The sequence below is a fragment of the Lissotriton vulgaris genome, chromosome 1_2, assembly GCF_964263255.1.
Source record: "Lissotriton vulgaris chromosome 1_2, aLisVul1.2, whole genome shotgun sequence".
Taxonomy (NCBI): domain Eukaryota; kingdom Metazoa; phylum Chordata; class Amphibia; order Caudata; family Salamandridae; genus Lissotriton; species Lissotriton vulgaris.
In genome coordinates, this window is record NC_141686.1 from 29,487,316 (window position 1) to 29,509,206 (window position 21,891).

General features: G+C 43.2%; 1 protein-coding gene across 1 annotated transcript in view; it reads left to right on the forward strand.

Annotated features, from left to right (window-relative positions):
• Positions 1-21,891, forward strand: part of TTC38 (tetratricopeptide repeat domain 38) — a 693,598-nt gene that overhangs the window by 321,119 nt on the left and 350,588 nt on the right. The window contains exons 7-9 of the mRNA XM_086952761.1: positions 5,296-5,415; positions 9,613-9,672; positions 13,757-13,795. Of these exons, the coding sequence (XP_086808887.1) occupies positions 5,296-5,415; positions 9,613-9,672; positions 13,757-13,795 (219 nt within the window). The remainder of the gene's footprint in view (positions 1-5,295; positions 5,416-9,612; positions 9,673-13,756; positions 13,796-21,891) is intronic.

Here is a 21,891-nt window from a genome sequence, read left to right on the forward strand (position 1 = left end):
AGATTGGTGTCATTAAGAAGGGTGAGTCCTCCGTCTTTGCTCAGGTTCTTATCTTCGGTGTATAGTTCTTGGTAGAATTGTCTGAAGACTTCTAGTATTCCTTTGTTTGTTGTTTGGGACTTGTTGGTTTTGTCTGTGATCGCTGCGATTGTGTGTTGCCTTTGCTTTGCTTTTAGGTAGGATGCCAACTGTTTCCCTGCTTTGTTGGATGCGCACAGGTTCACTGATTTGAATTTTGTCAGCCATGAGCGTGCTCTTTCACTCAAAAATTTGTTCAGCTCATATTTCTTCTTTGTGAGCGTAGTGAGTGTGTTCTTGTCTGTTATATTTGCGCAGTGCCCTCTCTCCAGTGCTTTTATCTCCTCCTCTAAATCGGAGATTTTTTTGTTCCTACTTCTGTTCATCCTAGATTTGATGTTGATCATTTTACCTCTTAGGGTTGCTTTGAGGGCATCCCAAATGGTGCTCTTTCCTACTTCGTTTTTAGGTACGGTTTCCTACCATATGGACACAGAGAGTTCGATACTTAGGAAGTTTATAAATCTATAGGTTCTCAGGAATCAAATAAAATAAAGCTAAAGCAGGGCAGTGCTAGGTAGACAAGTAGACAAGATGAACTAAAGCAGAATAATAAAACCAAGTGAGAAAATATGTCAAAATACAAACAATAAAATTTATTACCTCCCGAACGGGTTACAATCTAAAAGAATAATTAAAAACCATTATATGCCACCCAAAAAGGTGGATAATTCATAAAAACAATCATATACAATCAAGTGAACACAGTTGACGCAGCGTTTCGGTGCTTAAGAGAATCTTCACACCTTCCTCAGGACGTTCACACTAATTTCATATCTGTTGGTGATGTGGGATGAGTGTGTATTCTTTCACCCAGAAACCCAAAAATTAATCTTCAGCGGAATTATTCTAGCTCGAACTTCTATACGGGTGTACTTTTTTTCTAGGTGCACGGAGGGGCCACCGATGGATAGTTTCAATACCTGATATTTACTCAGGCTATCAATAAGAAATTCACGACTCTTGTGGATTGTCGCTTCTGAGGGTTCGTCTTACATTAGGAACCTCCACTTCCTTCGCTCAATATTAACTGGCTCGGCCTCCCTGCTCCTCCGTGCTGTCGTGGTTGTCGATGCCTTCGTGATGATACATCATCACGAAGGCAGCGACAATCCACAACGTCCTGAGGAAGGTGTGAAGATTCTCTTAAGCACCGAAACGCTGCGTCGACTGTGTTCACTTGATTGTATATGATTGTTTTTATGAATTATCCACCTTTTTGGGTGGCATATAATGGTTTTTAATTATTCTTTTAGATTGTAACCCGTTCGGGAGGTAATAAATTTTATTGTTTGTATTTTGACATATTTTCTCACTTGGTTTTATTATTCTGCTTTAGTTCATCTTGTCTACTTGTCTACCTAGCACTGCCCTGCTTTAGCTTTATTTTATTTGATTCCTGAGAACCTATAGATTTATAAACTTCCTAAGTATCGAACTCTCTGTGTCCATATGGTAGGAAACCGTACCTAAAAACGTCTAAGACAGGGTGTTTCTCTTTGAGTGCTTAAGTCCCCCCACCCTGCCATTGGTAACAGGGGTACCTCCAATTTCTTACAAGCTCTTTCCTACTTCGCCATTGTCATTGTGTTTAAGGTAGTCCTTTAGTGCCTCCTCGATTTCTTTCACGTTCTCTCTGTTTTGCAGTATATCGTCATTTAGTCTCCATCGTCTCGTTGGGGTTTCGTTGTGTTTGCGCTCAGAGCGAGTGATATGTGCGCGTGGTCTGAGATGGTTATTGGAGCTATCTCCGTTTCTTCTATTAGGTGCGTGTGGGTGTTAGACATCAGTATATAGTCAATCCTACTGTAGGAGTTGTGTGGGTGCGAGTAGAAAGTGTACTTGCACGCCGTCGGGTGTTGTAGCCTCCATGGGTCCGCTAGGTGTTGTTTGATGCACAGGTCTTTCAGGGTGTTGTTGTTATGAGAGTCATGGCTTGGTCTGTTTGGATGCCTGTCTGTGGCTTGGTCCATCGTCTTGTTCATGTCTCCTGCTACTAGCAGAAGGTCTTCCTGCGGTATGTTGGATAGTTTGCTATCCACTTCCTGCCAGAACTTTTTGTCTTCAGAGTTTGGTCCGTAGATGTTGGCTACATGTATTCGGTCATTCCCTTTTTGTACGCTTGTTATTAGTATGCGTCCGTCGTCGTCTGTGTTTGTCGCTTGTATGGTTAGGTTGGCCCTCTTGCTCATAATGGTTATTACTCCACGCTTCTTCCCTTTCGCTGGCGAGCAGAGTACGTCCCCTATCCACCTTGCTTTGAGTAACTTTGCTTCTTCCTCTGAGAGTTTAGTCTCTTGCAACGTGTATATGTCGCCTTTTAGTTTGGCCAGGTGGTCTAGTATTTTCCTACGTTTGACCGGATGGTTCAGGCCTTTAACGTTCATGGACACCACCTTTAGGTTCGTGGTTAGGCTAGCCCTTGTTGAGTCGTTCATGGTGGTTTAGTTCTATCGCTGGTTTCTTTGTTTTCATTATGTTTCAGTGCTAGCTTGTATGTCCATTTTCCGTTGCGCACCATGTGCCCCCTCCCCCCCCCCCCCCCCCCCCCCCCCCCCGGGGGGTGGATTGTACGGTGTGGGATGTTAGGTAAGGAAAAGATATAGCAAGAAAGGAAAAGGGAAATTCTAGTTACACAAATGCCTACTGTCTCGTCCGCCGTTCTGTCCATCTGTCCCGTCCCTCCCCCCTGTCCGCCCCCCTCCCCCCACCTGTAGAAAATCGGGTGTGCGACAGCAAGGGTCCTCACACTTCCTCCCCCCCCCAAGTCTTGTCTCTTGTGCTCTTTTGAGTTTTTTTGCATAGTCTGTATTGCTGAGTTGGTACATACGCGAAACCGCCTAGAGAGGAGGGAAGGGGGAGTGCAATGAAATAAGAAAAAAAAGGATACGGCTGCTGTAGCTCCCCTTCTCCTTCCTTCCCGTGGTTGTTGGCGTCGCCGTTGAAGTAGATGCGGTTGATTGAGTGTGTGCGTTTGTTTGAGGTAGGTAAGTTCGTTTGAGTTCTACTTCCGTTAGTGTAGGTTACGCGCCTTCATCATTCCTCCTCTCCGTCCGCTTCGTCTGAGGATGCTCTTCGCTTTGCGCCCGGGCTTTGTAGCTCCATTTCTTCTGGAGCCGGGCCTTGTAGGTATCTGTGTAGGTCGTTGGGGTCATCAAAGATTCTACTTCCGTGCCTGTCCGTTATTCTCATCTTGGAAGGGCCAGCAAAGGTGAAGGTAATGTTTTCTTTGCGCAGTTGCTCTCTTAGGGCTAGGAAGCCTTTCCTCACTTCCACTGTGAGCCTGGAGAAGTCTTGGGTGATTGTTCCCTTCTTCCCGTTTATCAACATTGGGCGACCTTTCCTGGCTACTGCGAAGATTGCATCTGTGTGATTGTCTCTTAGCGGTTTGCATATTATTGGTCTGGGGGTGTTGCTGTTCACTTGTGATTAGCAATATAACAATAGTGAACAGAACAAAAAGCTCCACCATCTTGCTAAAATATAAATATGCAGGCATATAAAACATTATAAACATATATATTGTACTCTTGCCATGTGTTACCTACCATAGGGTGTAGGTGTGTGTGTTCTGCCAAGAACCCCTGATCTGGATGATTCAAACCCATTTCCTGAAGGGAAAGAATCTAAGCCTGTGTCTTGGTCACAAATTGGACATCCGCTGCCGAAGGATCAGCAAACAGCTGGGCTGAAGATTCAGCGTGTAGTGATCTCGCAATGACAGCAAAGTGCTTCGCTGCCTGAACCCAGAAATGCTTGTTTATTTATAATTTGCTTTTGAGCCGAGATCTTAGGAAGGCTGACATTGTTATGGCCTATTGATAGCTGTCTCCTCGTGGATACAAATTATTAACAACATTTGCACAATGTGTGTCGAGGCCTTGTACATGGTGTTCGACGAGTTGTGATAATGTTCTCTAGACTCTGTGAGTGTAGCGGTTTCAGAGAAACGAATCCAGCATTGTCATGCAAATGTATGTTAAAAGTAATTGTGTGAAACGGAAGGCATTTTAGGTAACGTGTACATGGTGAAAAATGACAGCGTTTTCTCCCGTGCCTAACTAAGACACATGACATGTTGGCATGCGATGCCAAGATACATGGTAGCAAATTAAAGTGACAAAGCAGCTAACACATTGTAAACAATGGACAGTCGTCAAGCCTCTTGTACAAAATGTCTCACAACCATACGAGACCTAAATAAATGGGCTCTTCCCATTATTTTGATTTTTTTCGCATACAGCATTTTACTTTACTAACTGTAAAATGAAGGGAATCCTTCTTTTTATTCTTCAAAACCTTTAAATGCAAGATTTCCCTTCTTATGCTACAAAAAAGTGTGAAGTACTACTGCCTTGCATGTCTGTTCACATTTCTTGGGGCACCATGTCAGACCGTGGGAGCTACACTGCTTGTTATGTTATGCTATGTTATACAATTTGTAGAGCACACTATCACACTTAAGGTTATGCTGGTATGACCGTAATGGTCACCAATGCAGGAATTAGTTGCTAAACTGATGTGGCATTTTACAAGCAATTTCTTACAATTAAAACCACTTTAACATTCGCTGGAAAAACATGTCTTAAATAACAGATATTTGGTCTTCTTTGCTTCATATATATTCACTGCCACGCACATTCAATCCCACATTCTTTACATAACTTAATACAAACACTTACTATTTTGTACTATCTAACATTTAATAAACAGACCACAAAAAAAACATATTTATGACCAGACCTTCTGGAATTTCAATGGTTGTTCATCATCTTTTTAAAATGAGGCAGTCGTACTTTAAATTTTTGTTCTAACCTTTCTACTTCCGTAAACTCAAGTCTCTTGTAAAATGTTTTTTGATCTGTTGTGATGTAAAGTGCCCTAACACCATTGTGTTACAAAACTAATCATCTTATCATGATTTACTAAACAATTTCCTGTTCGTTGAGGTAGCACCCAGTGAGTGGTGAGGTTATACAGTAGTGCCACCAATCACACAGAAGATGGTGGAATGAGTTGGTTACCAGTGTCAATTTTCAGGTGACTGTGCTCTTGCAAGTTGAAAACAAAAGTGTATTACTGTTTATACAAATATTTTTTATTCAGTTTGAGTGGTTAGTATAATGGTAAAGTGCCTGTTGAAACTTGTAAAGTATATGTGTATTGAAAATGATCATCTTCAAATATATATATATATTTTATTCTCGTTTCATTTAGTCGTTAGCTGTGGACCAGAGAGATGCCTGGTCTGTACACACAATTGCACATGTGTATGAAATGACAGCAGAAGTGAAGAGTGGATTGAGGTTCATGGAGGCTACTGAAAAAAACTGGAAGGTTTGTACAAACTACAGTATTCTGGACATACCATAGTGTTGTACGCATAGTCACAGTTTATGTAAGTATTGAACTCGCATGAGTTGCAGAAACAGTGAATCCAGAAGGATGTCATTAAAGTTGATAACAATATCCAACTAAGGCTTAAGGCGCATTTCATCCCAAGACCTCTGATTTACTCTCTGCGCTTATTGTTTAGATACCTATAACAGTATGATTAACACATTTTGCCATTTCAAGTAAGGGGCAAGAATATCATTGGCCTTTTCTCTGAGAATTGTTAATGAGACTTTAATGTTCCCAGAATCCATGCACTGTCAACCTGTTTCACAAAAGGTAGGGAATAAAAGTCGATACTTACTCCAATGTTTGCAGCAAATCTCTTTTAGGAAATGTTTAAGAATGCCTGGATTGTACACATTTCTTTTATTAAATGTTAAAGAAGTCCCTGAGTGTACTACAGAAGTTGTAGTTCTCCTATTTTGCATGTTCATTTTTTCACTAGAAGGAAAGTTCTACAAGTGTAAATGTGGAAAAGGGTGTGAAATTGAGTATGTTTAAAATCCACCTCCTCCTTATGGAACCTAATAACGAGTACGCGGCCACAGGACCGCCATACTCGTGGTGGCGGTCCGACCACCGCCATACTGCGAGTCCGCCTACAGTACTCAGAATGTTTATGAAAGCACAGTAATAGCACACCCTTATTAGTTACGACAAAATCCAAAATGCAAATATTGGACGTGTATATATCATGACAACAAGTGCTCAAATTCTCTAGTCCAAAGGCGAGGATACTCTATTCTAATCATGTAGGGATTTTCAAAGATCATCCACAAACAACATCCATTGAAAAAGTTGGTTTATTGATGTAAAAGAAATTCCCAGCAATTGTTGAAGCCAACACGTGTTTCGTCTGTACATATCCGTATTCAGACTTTCTCACGGCAAGATCATTATGTTGTCAGCTGAGGTTCCAAAGCGCAACGAGTCATCCATACGAGTAGGGTTATGATATGCACTACTAATTCCTGAGATCAGAGCGCATTTCAAAACTGTTATTTCTCTTATTTATGTGATTTCGAGTCTGCAGCTATACCATTTCATCAAATATCCTTATGTAGCTGTTCCCCGTTAGTCTTGGTCAAAAACAATGTAGTCCCAAACTTCGGCCTATAATTCAATGCGCACTGCTGTAAATAGCGTCCTTATACAAATAGCTAATGATAACCCTTATACAAGCGTCAATTTCTGAAGTGGTACTGAAACCTCGACGGGCCAAACAATGATAAGTCGGTCCCCTGTCGAAACAAAGTAGCTGAACAACACACTGTTCGTGTGTGACTATCCGTGAAACAAATGGTTGAAACACTCCGAATGTGGTGGTCGGACCACCATGAGACGCCACCTCCACTTGGGTCAAGGATCCCGCTGGCCCGGTGGTCTGCAAACGGCACAAATATGCTGGTGGTACAGCAGCCGGCACCACAAAGCATATTACGAGTTGCCTTTTCACTGCCCTTTTCATGGCGTGAGTCCGGCATGAAAAGGGTGGGGGAGAGGCAACTAATGGGGCCCAAATTTATTAACCCAAAAGAATGTATTACATAAATATAATATAGTAAATAATATAGTAACTTCCCACCCTATAACCTCACAAGACTCACAACCTGCACATAAAATTTCATTTTCAAAAACAAATTTACACTATTAATATATATCAACAAACTAATTATAATTAATTAAATATTAATTAATTAGTTCCTGTACTTCCCACAATATACCCCCAAAAACACACAACACACACATTTTACAGACTAATATTTACACAATTAACATAATTAATCAAATACATAATTAATTTGAATTAAATAATTATGAATTAGTTCATATTAATTTACTACTAACCCTTTACCCCTATAAACCCCATAACATGCAGCTAGTGATTAGATTAAACAAATAACATAATTATCAATTATTTAATTAATATTAATTAACAATTAATGGTCAATTCTAAAATAATTATTTCCCACTCTTCCACTATTTCCCACATTGTCTAACCCAGGGTGGTGTGGAGTGCAAAAAAACGATGGATTTGGGCCCAGATCTTCGGACTGGGATGAATGTGTGACATTGATCCACATTCGGTCCATCACCTGTTTTATTTGCAAATTCGCCCTAAGTGCGCTGGGGATGCTCAGACGTGGGTCCCAGGCACTCCACACCACTGGAGTCAAGCTAGCCGGGCTGATGAGAGGTGTTACCTCAAAACCGGTCCGGTCCTCGGATGCTTGATTCCGTTCTGGGAAGGACATGGCTTTTGTAGTTCGGACTGGACTGTTCCCATGGGGTACAGGGTCAGAGCTTATTTGCATATCGCCATTGTCTAACCCAGGGTGGTGTGGAGTGCAAAAAAACGATGGATTTGGGCCCAGATCTTCGGACTGGGATGAATGTGTGACATTGATCCACATTCGGTCCATCACCTGTTTTGTTTGCAAACTTCAAGGTTGTGTCACAAAACAAATACGAGGACATCAATAAAAAGAAATGTCTTTACTTACCTTATTTATTACTTGCTGGTATTACCCGCAAACTGACAAGGCCATTGGCAGAATCCAATTTTAATAAGATAAGGGAGGTTATCACAATACGTTGACTATCCTGGGGTAATGGAGGCAATATTTTTCATATAATTCTGAGCGACTTGAAGGTAGCTGCGATAACCGTGTCTACCTGCGATAACTGCATTTAGCCAACAAGACCTTCTGGGGGAAAAGAGCCCCTAATCATCAATCTCTCATCACCGTCTATCGCCCTAGGAGATGCCTACATTTGGCGAACTTATTCCTAGCTTTAGTCCCTAAAACGAAAAGGGCAAGATGTGGAGGCCAATCCTTCTCCTATAACACAGCTAGATTGTGGAACACCCTTCCTCCGCATCTTTGGTCAGTGACCCAACATCTCTCCTTCCGGAAGCTTCTAAAAGCCTGGCTGTTTCAAAATGCGGCCCTATAACCACCTAGCTTGCTGGCCTGCCTGATGCTGCTAGCGCTGGGATGCCTTCGGGTAGCCATGCGCTTAACAGATGTATAATGATAATAAAAATTAACCTGGTTTTTAAAGGTAAGTTTATTGTCTACTATTACTCCCAGATGTTTTACTTTCCTGATCGGCTTTGGAAGACAACCTAATTAAGTTGGCATTCTTTCCAAAGATAACGACCTCTGTTTTACTTAAATTAAGTTTCAAACAGTTCTGCATCATCCAAATCTTGACCGATCTCATTCAATCATGCAACATCTTGCCCCATTCTGGTTCCTGGTCTGGAAGAAGAGACACCACAATTTGCGTGTCATCCGCATAAAAGGTTGGGTGAAAACCGAATGATCAGATCAAAGGGGCCAGAGTTGAAACATGAACATTAAAACAGAGTGGCTAAGTGAGGACTCCTGTGGAACCTCGCAAGGGAGAGAAAGATTTGGAAATAAATGTATCCAAGGCCACTGTTAGGGTTCTGTCCATCAGGAAGGAGCGCAGTAGCCTCCAAGCCTTGCCCTGAATACCGCAAGCTTGGCTGGGCTAGCACGGTGCTGTCTTTTTTTCGTCCTCTCCGTCAGACCTCAAGAGGTCTCCAACTTCCATTTGTACCCCGAGTGGCACTGGTGGCACTGGTATGCCCAGACGTCGGTCCTGTGCTCGCTATGCCACCGGATTCAAGCTTGCCTGACTGATGAGGGGTGACACTCCAAACCAATCACAGGAATCTTGTCTCTGGATGTGATTCAGTAGATGGAGAGGGAGTGGTCATCATATATGAAGCATCTCTGCTTCAGTTACCTACAAATAAAGTCTAAGAGGATTGCAATCCAAGGGAAAGAGAAAGTTGATACTTCAGCAGTTTCTGGGTAGTAGTTTTCTGTTCTGCAGTGAGGAAAGCTGTGCTTTGATGAAGAAATGCAAGGGACACTTAGGAAATCTTAAATTTGAAGGAGCGTTTTCTGACCAGCATTTGCTGATGTTTAGGATGATCTGCGTATGGATTCTAAATGCTACCTCTTTCAAATAGTTTCTAACCTTATTTCTCACCAAAATATAGAACATGCTTGTCATTGGCATCATCATATATTTAAATATTCAAAGCAATGTTTTTCAGCTTAAGAATATTCGTTTTAACATTTCATTGTTTCATTACAGGAGTGTGACATGCTTGCCTGCCATAATTATTGGCACTATGCTCTGTATTTTATCGAAAAGGTAAGGGAGACCTTTAACGTCTGTAGTTTTTTAAATTGAGACTGCTACAACTGTGGTATTTTAAGTAATGTTCTCTTCAACCCTTACTTATTACAGAAATGTTTTGTCAACTCTGATACAGTTGTGTAGTATACTGCAGTATTTGTTTATGGAATCCGTAAGACAACAGGACTGGGCAGTAGATTTATGGCCTTGACTGGAGGTTGCAAAGTGGATCATTTTTTAAAAAACGGTGTGTGTTTTATTGCATATTTAGAGCGTCACTGACATCAATGAAATCTGTAATATAGTGGGCAGGACATCTGACGTTTTCTGGCGTGTGTCCCTAATCTGTCTAGCTTTGAATAACTTCCTTAGTTTTCAACATTAGTCTGATTTGTGTTTTCTATCACAAGATTGAGGAAAAGTATTATCTTTTAAAGATTCTTAAAATATGCCATGTTAAAACTAGCAGCTGTGTCCTCCCTTTACAAACTGCCAGGGCATGAACTCAACTGCTCTCATCTATTTAACCACCATCGAAAAACAAGGAAATATTCAAAACATGGTTATTTGCTTGTTTTAATAGTCTTGGCTCTTTCTTTAAAAAAAATAAAAACCTCCATGATTGAGCCTTGAGGCTTTCTCAGCTACTTTTTCTCTCACCCTTTACCTTTGACCACTATGGCTTTAAGTCCCGCAGTTTAATCTATTAATAACTTAAATACAGACATTAATTAGAAAAAACACATACACACTTTCAATTTATTGTGCACTTTTTCTCCAAGTTTAGGATGAGGGTCTATTGCTGCAAACGTCAGGATATGGATCTGCTATTATGCACAATAATAGGGGCTAATGCTCATTGTGAAATAAAAAAACAATACTGTCCCTATGTGTGTTATGACATGGAAATGGCTTAGAAATAATGTTATATATGATTGTTAAAATAATGGCTTTATGTGCACCTTGTTTAAAGCTTCTGTTAAAACAACAGGTAATGAACAGAATGCAGAACAATGTCATACAGTCACCCCAGTACAGATATCTGGGCCTAAATCCATTGTGTTTTTGCTCCCCATGCCATTCTAGTTTGAACCCAGCCATATGCAAATCAGTTTTGACCCTGTGCCCCATGGGAACAGTCCAGCCCGAACTGCCAAGCCAGGTCCTCCTGGACTGGAAACAAGCATCCAAGGACCGGTTTGGGGCTTTCAACCTGGATAGCTTGATTCCAGTGGCATGGAGAGCAAGGGACTCACGTCTGAGCATACCCGTCCCACTCAAGGTGTCAAATGCAAAAACAACAGGTGATGGACAGAATGCAGAAAAATGCCATACATTCACCCCAGTACAGAGATCTGGGCCTAAATCCATAGTTTTTTTGCTCACCATTCCATTCCAGTTTGAACCTAGCCATATGCAAATCAGTCTTGACCCTGTGCCCCATGGGAACAGTCCAGCCCGAACTGTCAAGCCAGGTCCCACTGGACTGAAAACAAGCATCCAAGGACCGGTTTCGGGCTTTCAGCCCTCATCAGCCTGGATAGCTTGATTCCAGTGGCATGTTTAAAGCCTCTGTTGGCGCAAACTACAGAACTAAAATTCTAAAGTAAAATATTTTACTCAATAGCTCATCTTGTGGTTGACTAGGAACCAAGCAATATAGTGTACTAAGATTCTCCACAACTGTATCAGCTGTACTGCAGATTAGTGATACAGAAAGGGTTGTGCCTAAACTGTTGTTAAACACAAATTCACATACTGCATTACAAAGTATATTTAGTTGTACTACAATAGTAAAATTGAAGTACTACAAAATGCTATTCACAAACCTAACTGCAGAAACCTTCAGCTCGCCTCTTTTCAATCTTCCAGGATGCCTTACTTATTCAGGTAGTTGAAGAGCCTTAGTTGTTTAATTAATAATAATAGTAATATTCACATGCCAATTCTGATTTCAGAGCTCTCCGCAAATGTAAGCCTACATTTTAGTAATAAATGTGGGAAGGATAGGAGGGAGAGGCTGGAAATTGGGAGTTCCTACTACTAAGTGAATGAGTTTAGAGAGGAATAAAACGGGATTTAGAGAGGGCTAATGTGGGGTTTAAGGAGAGACAGATACCCACTGACAAAAGAGCATGCCCATTGCACAACACTTCCAAAGCTACTACAGCCATAACGTTCCTGAAACAGGTGTAATTGTTGTGAATGTACTCCAGCTCAGACCTAGAGTAAGTCCAGCAGCACACATGGTCAACCACTAGAACTGCAACTCACTTCTAAAATCCCTTAGGAAATAATATTAAAATACATTAACTTGTTTCTACTTTTGAAAAAATGTATATAAATGTGATTTGATCTGTAAAAAGTTGTATTTAATTAAAAACAGAATTACGATGCTATTATTAGTTTTTACATACATTTTTTACAATTTAAAAATAAATTTACCATTTTTTTTTCAAAGGAATTAATTAAAAGAAATTGCATTTATAACTTTTGATAAATTGTAATACATAATAAATCAAAATAAACATTTTACTTTAGGTGGACTTTTTAAAACCTCTTTAAACAATAGTTATTTGTTAATTAAATAGAATGGAACTCATTTTTTAATACCATTTTCAGATAATATGCTGTAACATTTAATTTCTGAGGTTTAAACATTATATTTTTATTTTACATTCAAAGTTAATAATACATTATGTTTACAAATGTTGAGTTTTTATTTTTTTAAGTTTAACCCCTTGCCCGCGGCCGGAATTCCGACCTGTGCAGCACATTCGGATCGCGGGCGTGGCCATGGCGGCCCTCAGCCGTCATCAGCACACGAGCACTGTGTGCCATGACGGCTGGGGGCCGTCATCAGTATGGAAGGGGTTAATAAACTTTTGACTTTTCCCTGTACTTTATCATAGGAACATCTCTGCTACGGAGGCACAGACCTCCCATTATGTCTGAAAAACTACTAGCAGTAACTTTACACCAGTAAATTTGACTCCACCTCCTGGTTTCAGGGGCACCTAAGTCTACACTTTGGAGAAACTTTGCAATCGGAAATTCTGATTAGACACCGCCCTGGTCGTAATGGTGTGGTCTGAAGACCGCCACCACTGCGCCCCCGCGACTTTGACTGTCTGTGGTCTGCCAGCCTTGTAATAAAGCCCTTTGAAAGCAGTCACGTTTATCTATTTCTCTCAGCATAGGCCATGTGTCTTAACAGATGTCTGTTATACCCTGCCCAGTGCTGATGAATTCACATTATAAGGACAAATGGTATTGCTTGATTTCGGGCATGTACCCCACTAAGATTGACTAGCATTTCCTACTGCTTTACTTTTTACTAAAGTTGATTTCTGGTTCATTGAGAATAGCCAACGTTTCATTGGGTGTGTTTATAAAGTGTCAAACATGAGACTGTGCCCTGGTTAGACTGCTTGACTAACCAAGTTAAACAAAGAGAAACATCAGGTTAATTTATAAACACTGGTAAAAAAGAGGCTGGTATTTTTCTTTGTTGTGGATCCAAATCCCTTGGGTTTTAGCCTGGTCCCTTGGTCCCAGTGTATAAAGTATACAAGACTTTCAGTGTATTCCACCATGGAGCCAATATAGAGGTTATACGTGGGGTCTATGTTCCCGGTTTTGTACCTGATGACTTGTGTCCATACATATATTGTGCAGTCCCCTTGTAGAAGGCTAGAGCAGTCCTAGGCATCGTGATGCTAGAAGGCCTCCCTGTGTGGCTTGTTTCTAGGAGCGAGAGGGCCTTTCAGAGCATGAACCAGTTTAAATGAAAAGTGAACATAATGACATTTTGTATCCAAATTGTTTACAGTCTGCCTTCCATTTATTTTAGGAGTTTTACTCCTCCATTCCTCTAAAACCAGCAGAGAAACATGATGTAGATACTATGGGTGTCCTTAAATTGAGTTTATTGACTCCCCAATAACCCTTGATCCTGCAGTTAAGTAGCCAAAAAAAGAGCCTCTATCGAGTCCGACACCTGTTGCCACTGTTTTTAGATGATCGTTTCTCCAGTTGTGTGACAGTTCCACTGCTGCCAATGTTGAATTTACCATGTTAATTGTTTCTTTTTTTACAGGGTGAATATGAAAGTGCTCTAACAGTGTACGATAAGCACGTAAGTATTATATGAGCAATTTCATTGTATGTTAAGTAATAAAACGAGGATAAATATAGAAACGCTGCAAGGCAAATGTAAATGTAAATTGATACTTGTATAGCACACTACTCATCCGCAAGGGTCTCAAGGCGCTTGTACGAATACCGCTGTGGAACCCATCCTGGCTTTCCCTGTGAGGCGTCCACTCCTGGGCAGCCCCAAGGTGGAGGCCAGCCATCCTTAGCATTGTGGGGGCCGTTGTGGAGATTAAGCAAGCTATTGCCCAGAGTTGCAGAGTGGGACTCCATGATTGGAATAGGCACCGAGGCGTTAATTATCAGGTCTGTGGAATTTTGAGCCCAAGACCTGCAGAGGCGGGGAATTGAACCCTGGTCCCGGGCTAGACCTCTGCATCAGGGTCTGCCGCTCTAACCATTGAGCCACACTTCTCCACTCCAAGGTGAAATTCTTCAAGGCATTTAGTCTCTAGCGCCTTGATGCCCTTGGGTGACTGTTATGCTGTATAACTCATCAAATCAAAATCAAATCGGGGTCATAAACTTTAAGGACGAAGGTTTATAAATGTCATCAGCACCCTGAGATGGCTGTGTAGGCCCGTGCTAAACATGTTAGCAGCTGTGATTTTGGGACACTAGCCATAGACATCATTTAGTGGTCAACAGGATGTCACAGCTGTAATCCCTGGCTTCAGCACTGTGGCCCTTGCCACTATTCTTAGATCTCGCGTCTCCAAAGTTAAACAGCCACATCATGTGCACAAGAAGGCATGAAAACTATCAGCAGTCAGCTAGAACTAAGGAATATAAAACTAATATTGTTGCAAGTGGAGCGGACCCCTTTAAAAATACATCTCTATATGTCTATTGATATCCATGAGCATGTGAACAGAGCAAGAAATACATGAGGAGAGAAGAGGAAGTGTGGGTTGAGAGGAAAGAGTATAAGGGGAAGGGAGGGGATTACAGAGAAATCCGGGATGACCAATGTGAGAGTGAGGCAGCTGAGAGCGGTATTTGATACAAACACAGAGAGGAGACCAAGAGACTGCTGAGAGTCAGAGAAGGGGAGAGACCGTTGAGAGCAGATAATAGTATGAGAGATCTGATGTAAACGAAGAGAAATGAAAAAGAGATAGCTAAGAGAGACAGAAAGAAGGGGAGATGCTTGTGAGAAACTTGATAAAGAGACACCTGGTTATAGACATCTGAGAGGGAGGGAGGGAGATGTGGCTTTTTCGAAAGATACAGCTCAAAGATAGACAGGTAAGAGACCAGTAATAACAAGCATTGGTATAGCCAATAGGTCCCGCCTTTGGGACCTTATAAGTATTTAGTTATGCACAGGGGCGCAACTAGGTCTTAAGTTCGGGGGGGCTAACATGACATACAAAGGGGCGTGGTTAACATGTTAATCAATGGGGGCGGGGCTAAAATGGCAGACAATCACGATCGGGTAATGCTCAGGCCAAGCTAAGAAAAAGAAATGGCAAATGCTGCATTCAAAACTAGACAACAATCAGTTTTATGAGAATTCAATTGGAGAACAGAGGGTAATGTGAACCATTTATATAACCGACAAGGGATGTGTTCATCTTGCAATAAAGTGTCACTCAAATACATTAAATTGTCTCACAACGATATTATGTAGGTGGTTAAAATTATACCCTTTTTTCTAATGGAATGCCCATGAAACTGGGTCAAAAGAGCCTAGAACAACATGCTACTCTCTGGAAAAACCTAGACTGTTCACAGATATAATTCACACAAAAAAGGGGACTCTGTCCACCCCGCAAAGACAGAGAAGGAATTTGAGATTTTGCAATGTGTCCATTTGAAGTGTTGTTGCAAACTATAGCACCAACAAACATTAATTTATTGGCAGCACAGACATTAAAGCATGGTGCTTTAATGTATAGGCAGTGGAAGTAGTGGCGGGTGGGATGCTGTGCAACAGCATCCCCATCATCACCATGCTGGAATTCAGAGGGTGCATGAGAAATAATAAAGCATTTACATTTTGACAATATCATGTTACATTTGCTATTCTTCAAACAGCAGGTCAATTGCCAGGCTGTTGATACTGCAAAAACACAGAACTTGGTAATTGCATCCCTGTCACAAAGTTCCAGTCCTCACCTCTTCGGCTGGCGCAGCTCCTATTATAATTGCATTTATATAGCGCTCACTAACCCTGATGAGGCGATAAAGCGCTTTTTCGGTGAGTAGCACGCTACTCTAGGACCCATAGAGGATCAGTGGTGAATTAGTATAATGAAATATGAAAGTAATTTGAGCACTGGACATGTTAGTCTGTTATTTGAATTGAGAAGGATAGCGCAGGGATAGAAGAGGGAAAAGGTTTGCATTTATATAGCACTTACTACGCCATATGAGGTGTTGAAGCGCTTTTTGGTGGGTAGCACGCTACTCTGGAACCCAAACAGAATTAGTGGGGACTGATATAGGGAAATATGAAATTAATCTGAGTGGTGGAAATCTTAGTCTTTTATTTGTATTGAAAAGGAATAGTGGAGGGATAGAAAAAGGAAGGGTCTAGAATGTGTTTTTGGGGGGAGTTCATAGCAGTAGGAATGGGTTTGGGATGGAGGTGGAAGAGTCAGAGGGAAGGGTTTTGAAAGGCTTGTTTGGGAGATCTGAATAGTAAAAGTGGTATGAGATCATGGAAGGAGGGGTAGAGGAGAGAAGAGTATTGGGTTTAGGATGAATGAAAGAGTGTAGGTAGAGAATATACTGATAGAGGTATAGGATTAGAAATAGGGCAGTGCATTGGAGAGAGTAGAAGAGAGAGGTTTGAGATGAGTCAGAGTGGAGGTAGGGAATATATTGCGAGAGATATATGGTGAGATCTAGGGTAGTGCAAAGTAATCAATAAAAAGATATGTAAGTACATGAAAGGTATCTAAATGCATAAGGAAGGGAATCTATGTAGAATAAAGTTGCATTTAATAAACTAAGACTTTCAAATGGTGTTTTACTTGTGTGTTTGTGTAAGGTTTTAGATTATTCCGTACCATTACAGACCACTATCCCGCCTGAAATAAAGGAAAAAGCAAAAAAACCTGTATTTTCACACTATAATTCCTTACACCAAGCTGAATCTGTTATCAGTTAAATATCTATAGCACCAAGAGGTTCCAGGCGTACATGTTTAACAAATGGCCAAAGAATACTAAAGAATGAAGAAAATAACAAAATGAGACCACAACCAAGCCAAATTGTCTAGTAAACAAAATATGAAATGAAACTAAGAAAAAGTAATTATCCTAGTCTAGACTTATGGCCTGCGAACAAGCCTGGTGTTATATATCAGCTTAACAAATTGGGCCTGGCTTCAGATGGAGGAAATCCTTACAAAGAACCAGTAGCGGTCAGTGGTGGGAGTGCTGCCGGGCGGTGACCTGGGGTGGAAAGGGGCAGGGTGGAGGGTAGTAAACTATGGAATACAGCCAAATACAGGTAAGTAAACATAAAAATAAATAAAACGAATTTCGTTGCGTTCTGCATCGCCAAATGCGATGCAGGGCGCACAACAAAATTTGTTTTATTTATTTTTATGTTCTTAAATTGTGTATTATGATGATGTAACAATTGAATTACTGCACAGTGAATGTTTAAGATTTGCAGGTATTATCAGTCTTTATTGAGATAGAGGGTAAATCAAAGAAAAACGTGAAAATATACAAAAAATCCACAAATAAACTTACGAACCTGATTACAATACACATACCACCAATCCAAACCAAGGACATGGTAGATATATTTGGCCATCATCTGTTGTTACAGTACTGTGGACTACTTTAATAAGGTCAACCTACCTCTTGACTAGATGTATTAGAAATGGGCCCCATATGCTTCAAACAACATCCCAGGGACCCCCCTACCCCACCTGTGGCGCCACTGGTCGGGCCACTCAGCAGATAAGGGGGCTTGTTCTGCTTCACATCAGCATCTCATCTCTTGCAAGGACATGCCATCATTCTCAACACAGGATCTCTGCTCTCACTTCACCATGTGACCCTACAGCCCACCCAGGAGTGCAGAAACCGAATCCAAACACCTACATCCATCGATGCACAAACATTGTGGGGTACCACGGCCCAACATGTTATTTCCAACCAAGTAACGCCCTCCAGTGGCAAGATTTGTTAAAAATAATAAAATCGGATTGATTATAGAATGGACCAGCCAAGCATTAAATTAGAGTTGCTTTCTGCTCAGCTGGTAGCGCCTTCCTATTAGAAGTTGGGCCACTGTTGCCAGCATCTGGCGACAGTGCAACCCCAGGTACCAACTGTAGGTGCTTCCATGCACCCTACCTCAATGTGCCGCTTTCATAGCCAGCACGAGCACTGTCACCAGTACCAAAACCCACTAGGTGCTATATCTGTGCTTACGCACATTCACAGCTCCTCTCCACCCCAACAATCACTTCCATCCAATGAAGGGGCCATAGGACGCAATGAGCAGCACTATCGTGTGCCCCTATTCAGAGTTATCCTTGGCCTCCTTCATCCTCCCAGAACAGTTGGTAGAGGCCACGATCTTGGGACAGTTGACATCTGAGAGCAGCTTTAGTGCACTGTGATCTGCAGCGTATTGTTTACATGACTGACTGTAGCATCTCTCAGCTACTTCAGTGCTGTTTCCACCTGTGGACTCCATGAGAAAGCATTTGTTTTCTTGCATTCTCCCTGCTCACAATAACTGCTGTGCACCCTTTCTGTGTTGCTTCCTCCTCCCACACCCCCAGGTCTTGCGCGCTTCCTCCACCCCACACGCTCAGAGCTGCTCCACCTACATCATCCATTGCTTTCCCCACCACATCTTTTTAGCATTCCTTTGCCCTTCTGCCTCAAACTCGTCCTATGTTCCTTATACTTGCTCTGTTGTTTCCCTGGCACATGCTCCCCCTCAGTGCTTCTATTTTGCTCCACCAGCACCCATGGTCCTTAAAATATTTTTTTTTCAAATGTTTGTGTAAGCCTGGCAGTTGCCACAATCAAATCAAAAATAATTTCTTTTATTTACCACTCCAAGTAGTATTGTGATCTTGGAACAGTAAATTAAAAAAATAGAGCTGGCTCATGTAACTCCATAGTCGCTCACAACTGCCACCAAGCAAGTTCATGCACTCAGAATGACATGGTACATGCATGCTGCATCATTTTGCCCCCAAAACACACCCCACTGCCTCCCACCGCATTTCCCAGTACTGATTTTTGGTCTAGGCCTAGTGGCTTTGCCATTGGTATTTACCTTTTCAGCTGTGTCCAAGAACACATTATTGCTAACATTAACCAGTAAAACTAAACTACATAAAATTCCTACGAATCTTAGGTCGTACTATGAGTATACATTGTCTGATGAGAGTTTTCTTGGAGGTGGAAGCCTATACTGAAACATAATGCAGAGTTTTGAAACAATGTCTACATTAAAAATTATCTTTAACTTCTCGCAGTGGCGGGCCGCCGTAGGTGGCTGAGGAGCCGTCGCCATAACCCGGCGGTGAGCCCCCGGGGCAGCTAGGTGGGGGGAAGGAGACGGCACAGGAGACGCCGATTTGGCGCGAAAACGGGGTCGCCCCAGCAAGCAGGGGAAACCCCGCAAGGTGTGCCCGGCTCAAACCCCCTTACCCCCCACCCCCCTTTGTCCAGCGCGGCCAATGGGGGGGCGGGTGACATTCAACCCCCCCAATGAGGAGAAGCCTCGTGGCACGAATACAACCTGGGGGGGCATATAAGCGCCGCTCCCCCAGGTAGGCTGCTATCTATCTACAGGAGCGGGGGGAGCAGCACGGCGCACGAAGAAGCTTGTAACCTGATGGTCGACGACGGGACGGCGACACGACACCGTGCAGCCCCACGTGGAGGACCAGACACAGCGAGAGAACAACCGGAGCCCACCCGGTGCCTACAGCTCCTGGACAAATGCGCCCAGCGGTAGCCTACTCCGCGGCACAGCAGAGGCAGTAAGTACGCGATCGGAGCCCACCCGGCGTGTCCGAACATACAGGGGACAGTGGATAAATATCGCGGCCAGCCGACGCCGCGGCACGACCGACTTGCACCTGAGAAGGCGACCGGAGCCCACTCGGTGCCTTGCTAACGGCCGAAAGCGCCCGGGCCTCAAGAACGCGACCGGAGCCCACCCGGTGCATCCTGACCAAGAAAAGGCCGCTCGAACTAACCGGAGCGTGGTCAGGCATCAGGAACGCGACCGAACCCCACCCGGTGCTTCCCGTCTAAGGGTATCCCGCCCGGACTAACCGAAGCGCAGCCAGGCATCAGGAAACGCGACCGGAGCCCACCCGGTGCATCCTGTACAAGGGAAACCCGGCTGCGCCAATCGGAGCATGGCCAAGCATCAGGAAACACGACCGGAGCCCACCCGGTGCTTCCTGTGGAAGGAGAGACCCGCCCGAACCAACCGGAGCCCACCCGGTGGGGCGGGAAGCGGCAACTCTCAAATAGCGCAGCCGGAGCCCACCTGGCATTTGCAGGAGCGGAAGGAAGCTCGGGGAAGCAATTCCGATCGGGAGCAACACCCCCGTTTCCCCGCACCTACCTCGCTCCAAGGTGACGCGGAGAACGTGAGGAGGCACCCAGCAGTACCAGCGGGCAGGAGCAGAGTGCCCCTCGGTATCCAGGGAGCACGAGTGAACAACAGCAGGTGCCCTCTAGTGGAGAAAGAGGGCAATAACACGCAGCAAAAAGACAACAAGCATTGGCAGAACTGCTGAGGCTGAGGACTTTCTACCTTGGTGCATAAAACACAGCGGCTGCACCCCGCCGCCACGCGCTACAGCGGACAAGTTTGGTGCAAGGTCAGCGGCGGCAGCACCCCGCCCAACGCAACCCTCCCAGAAGGGATGGCCAGGAGAGGGGGCAAATGAAGGGGCCAGGACGACCTGGGAGACCTGCTGAGGAAGATACGCGCAGCATCGGAGGTGCATGGCGACGGATGGTTGCACGAGCACATCGACCGCGACCGGGAGGAAGGGACGAGTGTGACGCGACGCAACGCAAGCGTGCCCCCCGTGGCCAAGAGGATCAGGAAGGCGCCAGCAAAGCTCGCAGACGCGGCAAAGACCACAAAAGCACCAAGACGGACCCAGCCAACTGCAGCCAGCACGGCGGCGGCAGGACCGGACAAGGGATCCAACGACGCACCAACGAGTGGTGAGCATATGTCTACATTTAAAATTATCTTTAACTTCTCTCCTAGACCTATTGTGGGTGGGAACATCATTTATGACCTTTACAGCTATGGAATCTACCTCATAAGGGTAGAGCAGCTGCACATAGAGCAATTAGACCCCAGAACAAACAAGGAAACATTAGCATCTATTCCTGCCAGTCTCCCCTAGTGTTTGGCTTTTTCCTGCACATATTCCTCATCACCATGGTGTCATCAGTGATTTTGCTCTTTTATTGGAGTAATATGTTAGGCTTGCCTCTTTTTCCATACTGAGGTGCCCTTTCCATTGTTTCCCTGGGAACGTCAGCACCTCTACACCTCCTGTCCTGACATGTAAAACTATGCAATCTCCATACTCAATGGCATAAAAAAAATGAACTTTCCTTACTAATCTCTTTATTTCCACTTCTAACTATAACCCCTTCCCCAGTCAATCAAGCAGTAAGTGCCTAGCTGAGCTGTACATAGGTTGGCTCTTTGTCAGTCTGCATTTCCAAATGGGGACTCTTTAAACTCTAATGTGAGTGCCTACACCCACATATCTTGAGTCGGATATCCAGGATGTGCCTCTTACGAAACCCAGTCACATCATTCCTCTCCTGAAGTCTCTTGATTGGCTTTTTATCCTTCTGTGGATCCATTTCATATAGATCCTTCTCCTCATATCTAATCCAAAATGAAACAGAAGCTCTAATACCTCAAAAATCTGGCCTCACATTATATCCATTTCCGACACTTGAGATCAATATATCTATCCCAATTTTGCTTGGAGAAAATGATACAGAATAATGGTCCAACATATGATCATCTGAGACCAACTACCTTACCCTTCGACCATAGGCTAAGGAAAAAGTAGAAATTGATTAATTGGAGAAA